At 41.2% G+C, this 8,414-nt stretch overlaps 2 protein-coding genes across 2 annotated transcripts; one reads left to right on the top strand and one right to left on the bottom strand.

Moving 5' to 3' along the window:
* Positions 1 to 4,111: 4,111 nt before the first annotated feature.
* CDEST_15264 (Putative 2EXR domain-containing protein) lies at positions 4,112 to 5,269 on the bottom strand. The gene has a single exon (XM_062931420.1). It carries the CDS (start codon positions 4,929 to 4,931, stop codon positions 4,236 to 4,238), a length of 696 nt encoding a protein of 231 aa, XP_062787471.1. The 5' UTR covers positions 4,932 to 5,269; the 3' UTR covers positions 4,112 to 4,235.
* Positions 5,270 to 6,109: 840 nt separating this feature from the next.
* CDEST_15263 (Putative carbohydrate-binding WSC) lies at positions 6,110 to 6,889 on the top strand (the record flags this gene model as incomplete). The annotated part of the gene is made up of 1 exon (XM_062931419.1): positions 6,110 to 6,889. The coding sequence occupies one exon, from the start codon at positions 6,110 to 6,112 to the stop codon at positions 6,887 to 6,889; it is 780 nt and encodes a 259-aa protein (XP_062787470.1).
* Between the last annotated feature and the right edge of the window lie 1,525 nt (positions 6,890 to 8,414).

Raw genomic sequence — 8,414 nt, 5'->3', positions numbered from 1 at the left:
TTAATGCATCTAATATCTACAACTTTAATAAGACTAGCTTTATAATAGGCTAGATTGCATCTAGAATAGTTGTAACAAGTGCTAAAAGGCGTTTAAACACAAAAATAGTGCAGCCTAGCAATTAGGAATAAGTTATAGTTATTTAGGCTATTAATTTGCAAGGCTACAGCATCCTGCTATACATTATTGTTGCAGGCTAATATTACCTCTCTACTTAGTATACAGAATTAGGTCTCCTGTATAACTAAGTTATTGCAACCTCTAAAAACAAATAGATAATAAACAAAAGAGGCCTAAATTAGGTACAGCACTTTAATTATTATATAAAACTGCGTTTAAAAGGCTAATATTACCTCCTTACTATAGATAGGTATAAAAGCTATTATTTAACAGATTTTAAGCTATACTATAAAGAAAACAAGATTATTACCCTTTATATGCTACTACATTTATTATATCTACTTTAGCCCTTAAATGTTAGGTGTTTTAGGCCTCTTAAGAAGGCGTACAGTTAAGAAATTAAGGATAAGATGCAATAAGGTAATACCTATATTACAAAGGAAAACTTCTTCCTAGCGTTTTATAAGGCCTTTACGCAATCTCTTATAGAAAAAAACATTTAAGGAGGATTTAGAGGGTCTAGGCTTATCCCTTTAAGTGCAGAAAGTGTGCTATCTAAGCTAAACGTTAAGTTACACACTCTAACACCTATAGGATTACAGCCTACATTACTACTACTTTAGGTTTCTAAAACACTAAACAACCTAATTAAGGTAACTTCTTAGTTAACTTTTATTAAAACTAAGGTCTCTAATTATTAAAATAGCTCCCTAATACATATTAATAATGCTGTTAACTAGTTCTATAAGGGAACGCAAGGGATTATGCATTAGATTGCCTTATTAAGGTCTAAAAACAAGATCCTTTGTAAGGAGAACAACCTACTTAGCTAACGTTAGAAAGCTAAGAAAACACATCTTAGGTAAGGAGGAAGCCTTACTGTAGCTAAGGCAGAGGATATTAAATTGCAGAGGGAGGTAATAGCATAGGTTTAAGAGGAAATGCGTTAGAGTAGTAGTTACAAACTAAGGACTAAAACAGGTTAACAGCAATGTAGCGTCTGCAGCAACGCAGGACATAATGCGCAAACTTATTAGTTTAATAACAAAATGTCTAAAGAAGAGGATTCTAAGTAGTTTTTATTAAATTGTTATGCTTAGCATTAACATGTGCCTAGATTTATAATGTAGTTGCAGTCAGGTGATCTGCTTGCTTGTCTAATCCGCTCGCTTATCAACCACGTTAAGCTTTTTATAAAGCTTTTAAAGCTTTTTATTAGCTTTTTTATTTTTTTTATTTTACTTTCTTTATTAAGTATTTAGCCTTTAAACTATAACTAGATTAGCTAAATAAAAAGAATTATATAAAGTATAGCTACCTATAAGTAGATACTACTAAGATACTATTATAAAGCTTTTTTACTTTAATATAAGCTTAATAGTAAAAAGAACTTTTACTAAAATAATAAGATACTTTTATATAAAAATAGTAAGTATAAAGCATATTAGTAATAGTAAAATAAGCATTAAAGAACTTTAGAAGCATAAGATGCTTATAATCTTTTATCTTTATTTTTTAAGACTTAGATTTTAATTTTAATTTTTTAATGCAACTTAATATAGTATTAGTATTATAAGAAATTAGGAAGTAAGTTTAATAACTTTTTAGCTTAAGAGATACTACTTACTTATCTAGTTTTAAAGATAAAACCTTTAGAAAGAAGACCTAATGTTATAACCTAATAAGCTGTAGGTAATATAACTTTATTAGGCTAAGTAGAGCATAAGTAGTATAGCATTTATATAAATAAGAAATAAGATTATATAAGTAACTTTTTAGAATAGAAGAACTAAAAAAGGTTATATATAAATAAAAAAGATTAATAAATAATAAGCAGTTTACGCTAGGGATTAACATTTAGATTATTAGTTTTAAAATAAAAATTAACTTTAAAATATTAGTTTTAGTAATAATACTTAAGGATATAAAGATATTTATTTTATATAAATAGATTACCTTCTATAGATTTTTAGCAATTAACTTTATAATTATCCTCTTAGATACTTTTAGCACCCTTTACTAGTAACTAATGTTATAAGCCCCTTATTAAGTATATAACTAATTACTATATCCTCTAAAGACTTAATCCTTTTAGTATAACTTATAGCACTATTTAAAAGCATTATTACTTTAGCTTCTGCTAATAGATACTACTATAGAAAGCTAACTATAATACTATATTATTACTAGTAAAGTTCTTAAGTAATAATGACTTCTCTATAGGAATAGGACTATATATAGCAATAGTTTTCTAGTTCTTACTTATATCTCCCTATAAGACATACTTCCTATTTACCTACATCTTAATTACCTACTAGACAAACTTAAGGTTCTTAGCACTGCTAGCTATAATGCTAATGCTGTAATTAGCACTATAATCCTTAGCTCTATACAGCTGCACTATAGTGCTGCTAGAGATAGACTTATCCTATGCATACTTAAAAAATTTGTCTAGGACATTAGCTGCTACGCTGTATTAGTGTACCTTAGCGCCGGCAAAAAGACTAATAGCTGCCAACTAGGAATAGCTAAAGGCTATAGCGTTGTTAGTGCACAACGGCTCTTAAGACGCAAGATAACCCTTAACCTAGCGGCTAGCAGACATAAGATGTCCTGCTAAGAACTTGCTGCCCTAGCTGGGCTAGTGCATGTATATTGAGACTTCCTCTAGCGCCTTGTTAGCTGTAATGCAGAGGGATGCCTTGGTTGAATTAGGTATGAAGGCGACCTTTATAGACCTGGAGGTGTTGTGGTCTGCTGTGCATGTCCTAATGACGGTTGGCGTGTCATTGTTCTTGTTTTCCCTAGCCGCCTGGACTGCGATTTGGAGCAGCATTGTCTTGTTGCAGGAAGCCAAATGGGACACATCCGGGAACAGGAACCAGAGGCCGTCATTAGCGGTGCTGCATGAGATTGGGCATGACTTGAGGGCCGCAAGAGGCCAGGCCTGCACTGCTGAGAGCCATTTGTCGATCTCATCATCTGTTTGCTGGGCGTCGAGGTCCGAGGACGCCAAGGCCCTGGCTGCCGCGGCCACGAGGGTGCAGAGAGAAGAAGTCTTCATAGACGACAAGATAGCTAAATTTCGTACAGCGGCTTCTCATGGAGAGGAGGAAATAGAGCGAGAGTCTGAAAAACCGTCTTAATCCATCCGGAGAGTAGATGCTGATGAAAGATGGTGAATGTTAAAAAGTATGATGAAGGAATGGGAAGAAGAGGGAGTGAAGGGAGGAGTGTGCTATAAAGAATAGCAGGCAGACTGTTGGGAGAGCGGAAATACTGGCTTGTAAGCAGTGGATAAAGAATAGTATGAAGGCAAAGTACAAGAGGAGGCTTGGCTGCGTGACTTAACCCTACTAATACCTCACAATCCCCTTAACTAGGGAGCTAGAAAAGCTGCGCTGCTGCTAAGATCTAGTGTGTCTATTACTTAGGTCTGACGAAAGTTTATAGATATGTCCTTAATGACCTTGTTAGGTGCGATGTCTAAATTACACTTGACTTGCATTAGAAGAACCTGGACCCTCTAGGGTGTTAGTAGAATGTAACGTTAGACGGGGTACGCCGGATGTGGCTGCTTCTATAGCTCCGCCGCAGGACAGCATTAGTACGAGGGAGAGGGGAGAGCGTTCCTGCGTAGAATGGGAACGGCTGTGCAGAAGAACTGCAGATGCCAAGATGTAATTAATAAGTACAGGGCAATTCCGAATATAGTATGCCTGGCTTAGTGTCAATTTTGGCATAGTGGCTGGGCGAGATTTAACCCCGCTCAGGTATATCTACACATATGTAATAGGTCTCCCTGAGAATGCTCCGTCAAAAGGATTGGATGGGGTCTTGCGGACATTTCCACCTGCTTCTAGTTGTAGGTCATAATTTACACAGTTTCATCAGGAGCGCCTACCGAAAGTCACAAAGTCACCGTTCAGAGACACCTACAGGTGTGACCAACACTCCATCTTGCAGTTCACATACGACAGTGGAGGTTGCGTTTTAGAAAACAAAAAATATCATCTCTATCTTCTACTGCTCACGCCTTTTGAGCTGTGAGAATCAAAGACCACTACAATAGCAGCCAGCAGCACTGGCAAAACGACCTTTGAAACTTTTCCCCTTCAATCCTGTTCTCCTGGCCCATAACGTTCCTCGTACTCTCTAGTCACCATAGCATCCAGGTCGATACTGTTCATCATCGTCCCACCCATCTCTTCTAGGTCAACAAAATACACATTCTCAGGACCACAGGGAAAGTCTGTGTCTTCAGTCATCAAGTAGGCCACCCTAATGCCATCTAGACAAATTAGTTGAACCTCAGCAACATTCCTAAACCACCAGCTAATTAACAGCGACTCGTTGCGGGAAAAGTACTCGTCTGAGATGAACCGCTGAAGCCGTAGCCGGCGAATCTGGTAGGCTACAGCCTTGAATTCGTGCAAATCCGTCCTCCCAATAGAGAGCATGTCAATGTCGAAGTTGAACCAGACATAACGCTCCTGCCGCGGGCCACCCTCGGACGATATCGTTGCGAGCTCGGAAAAGGCCTTGTCAAATCGATATACAGAATCGGGGCATGTAGTGAGGTGTTCGCGGGCCTCGCGGCAAGTTTGCAGCTGGGCTGGGGCTGGGGTAGGCGAGCATAGGTAGCGCATCCGCGGTAGCCACTTGACCACTGATTCGGATCCCTCGACGTTGTTGTTCGCGCGCACCTCGACGATGCGAGGCTCGACGGTCAGCTTCCAGACACGAGCGCGGAGCTCAGTGGGGAGGCGTGGAAATGGGTGGAAGGTCGCCGTGGTAGTAGCGGTAGTCATAGTGTTGGGCCACGCAAATTGCTTGCTGATAGAGGAGAGGATGGATTGGTGAAGAAAGAAGACTGTGAGACGGATGAATGCCTCGGACTGCTTGCTAGTTTGGGTGTGGTTGAGATGAGGTGAGATAATGTAGGCCCTTTGCAGAGGTCTATTGGCCAGAAAGCGGAATATCAGGGAGGTCAGCGACTGGCGATGGAACGATGATTTCGCCCTGGTGATTATTCTCGAAGTGCTGCGCCGTACGTACGGTCAATGAATTGAGTATGGTGCCCGGTGAGTGGCAGAAAGGGTGTCTGCTTGCCTTATCTTATGTGGTGTAAGGTGAACGTACAGCATATGGGGTCATTGTTGGTTGTCACGCGACAGATTATATAACAATCTATTCCATCGAGTGCAGACATATTTCCGCCACGGGCGGGGTAAAGTCAATCAGATTCGTTGCCCGAGACTGCCTAGAAACATTTGCCCAATCAAGGATGGGTAGAGAATCCGTCTGTCCCCAAATGGATGGGACATAGGCAGGGCAGGGCAGTTGCTAGTGTTAAGGCATCTCTGGTATTATGACGCTAACTAATCAAAAGGTGCTGTGCAGGGAGGGACAGCCCCTCTGCATTTGCTCGTCTAACTCTTCCCACGGGGGCTTAAGCCTGTTACGGTCACGGGACAACCCTGATTTAACCACCCAGCACCTTCTCAATTCAGCCTTGCTTGGCTCTCTTGGAAAAGGGGGACGGGTTACGGGTGAATCTGCAAGGGGCGAAAGGAAAGATGACCCCTGAAGTGGCTGTCACAACTTACAGTCCGCTGCGGCCGACTTTGATGCATAGCAACGGCGTACCTGGACCAGAACGGCAGCGGTCCAAACTGGGGGTTTTGCCCGAAAGATGTGATAAGTGAGGACCTTCCCGAAGTTGTCTTTAACTGGGTCCTGTGAACATTACACTCTTGGCAACGGCTTGGCCCAACTTCTACCTCAACTCGCTTGTGAGCACTAGGCCCTTGCACCAGACCCTCGGACTAGACTGTATCAAGCAATTGTCTATGCTTATACGGATACAATACCCATACCTGCAATGTCTTACGGCATGTACTTTGCTGCCCGCCCTTTTTCATCTTCTTTTCTTGGACCTGCACCACAACCCTCGCCTGCTGAGCCAGTCCTGTAGCACTCCTCCATCATGAAGACCTCTTGGCTGCTATCTCTTGTTGGGCTGGCGCTTCTTGCGCACAAGGCGAGCTGCACGAACACCCCATTGCTCCCCTACGATCCGGAGACAACCTCTGACTGCGCCGACTGGTTCAACAACGACGATGACAAGACTTGTGAATGGGTGCGCGATTACTTCAAGGCTACCCCGGACGAGTTCAGTAGTTGGAATCCATCCGTCGGCCTCGACTGCAAGACATGGTACAACTGGAACTCATACTGCGTCATTACATGGACCAAGGTAAAAGCTACCCAGACGACGACCTCGACCACTACCACCAGCTCGCCCACCTCCACCGCACCCACCCTCGGCCCTTCCCCAACAGCCTGGAAAAATATGGGCTGTTACGTCGAGGACCCGGAGATGCCCCTCCTCGACATCAACTTCACCCCCAACGGCGACCCTTCCCTGAGCGTCCCCAAGTGCTGGCAGAATTGCTACCGTCGCTTCTACCAGTTTGCCGGCCTCCAGAATGGCAACCAGTGCTGGTGCGGCTCCTACGTCGGCGGCGAGTGGGCAGCAAACCAGACAGACTGCAACTTGCCCTGCACTGGCAACCCCAACACCTTCTGCGGCGGTCCGGCGCTTCTTCAAATCTATAAGGCTGACGAGAACGTTCCTCCCGCCACCGCTACTGGCGCTGCTGGCGCAACTACTACTCCCGCTTCAACTACTACTCCCGCTTCTGACGCGAAGCATGACTCCGGGGCGGTCAAGAACCCAGGTATGTTTTGGAATCCGCTAGGCTAGTTTGGACGGAATCCAGAGCAATGAATGGTTTCTTGACACTGATTGCTTGGTTATTTAGGTGGTCGCTTGTCGATGGTGTGGCTTTTGGGATTCGGATATTTGGTCTACTCTGCCACCATGGATATGCAATGAATGTCTCAATAATGGAAAAACAATCACGTGCCGACAGACGGACAGACGGACCTGGCGATTAAGATCTGCTGGGTTCACATGAACGAATATTATTGTCCTAATAATGGAGACGATGAGCCGCGCACACCCTGATAACAGAGAGAGCCAGCCGCGAGTTTCAAACACAGGACGGTTAGAAATCAACCAGCCAAAAATAGAGCACAGATCTCCCGGCAGCCACAGATTCTAAATGCAAACCTACGGACCTGTGCCCCTAAGGGCTAGTAGAGAGGCTGCTAACTTATATAGCTGTAGTATGTAAGAGAGTAGGAAATAAGTAAAATAAAAGGCAAAAGTAAAGTAAAGGCAAAATGTAAGTATAATTAGGTATATCTCTTTGTAGTTAAACTTATCTTAGAGAAGGTTTATAGTATTTAAGACTATATACTTTATAGGTAGGTAGATAAATATCTACTAGTACTCAATAACTATTACTTATACTATAGGTATATAATACTTAGAGTACTATTACTATTTTTATAGTCTTAGCTACCTTTAAGTAGAAATACTACTATTAGATATCTAACTATAATATTAGTTTACTTTAGATAGAGTAAAGCTATAAGTAGAATAAAGAGAGTATTTTATTTTATACTTTAACTTTGTCTAAGCCTTCTTTGAAATTTTTTTATATTTTAAATAAGAATTAGAATTTAAAATAATAATAGAAGACTATAATTACATAAGTATTAAGAAGTATCCCACCTATTACATAAGTTTACTTACTATACATATTTATTACTGTAATTTTGTATTATACCAAATTATATATTCTCCCTTAACTCCCTATAGTTAGTATTTCTAATAAATTAGAATGAAATATCTTTAATGCTATATAATATAACTTTATAAAAGAATATGAAAAGAAATAGAAAGCTTAGTGTACTACATTTAATTTAGAACAGCTTTAAATAGCAGCAATCAATATAAATAGAGTTCTAAAGCTACATTATACTGCTTAATAGCTAAAAAACAATGTAAAGTAATATGTTATTGCTTTAGAATTAATAATAGTACAGTGTTACAGCCCAACCAGTTGGGTGCTGGCTGGCGTAACTATATATTGCAGAACAGGGGATAATGATGCAGGTGCATTATTACTAAAGCTTTTGCTTTGTGCTACAGTTAGTTGCCCTAACTAGCTCGTAACACAATGATGCACCTGCCCTGCGTTGAGGGTTGTAGGTTTAATTCCCGCACGTCGAGAAGAACAGTACTGCCTCTACTGTTGTGTGACGTCTGACTGTAGGCAGGCACGTGTGGGTTGGTCCCCCTCACTAATACCTAAAGTTTCCCTGCTTATACCCGTAATGTGTCCGATTGGTCCTTGGCATAGGGACATGCCTCTTAGAGG

This window comes from Colletotrichum destructivum, chromosome 11, assembly GCF_034447905.1.
Source record: "Colletotrichum destructivum chromosome 11, complete sequence".
Taxonomy (NCBI): domain Eukaryota; kingdom Fungi; phylum Ascomycota; class Sordariomycetes; order Glomerellales; family Glomerellaceae; genus Colletotrichum; species Colletotrichum destructivum.
The sequence above is the reverse complement of the archived record's forward strand: the minus strand, read 5'-3'. Positions and strand labels throughout refer to the sequence as shown.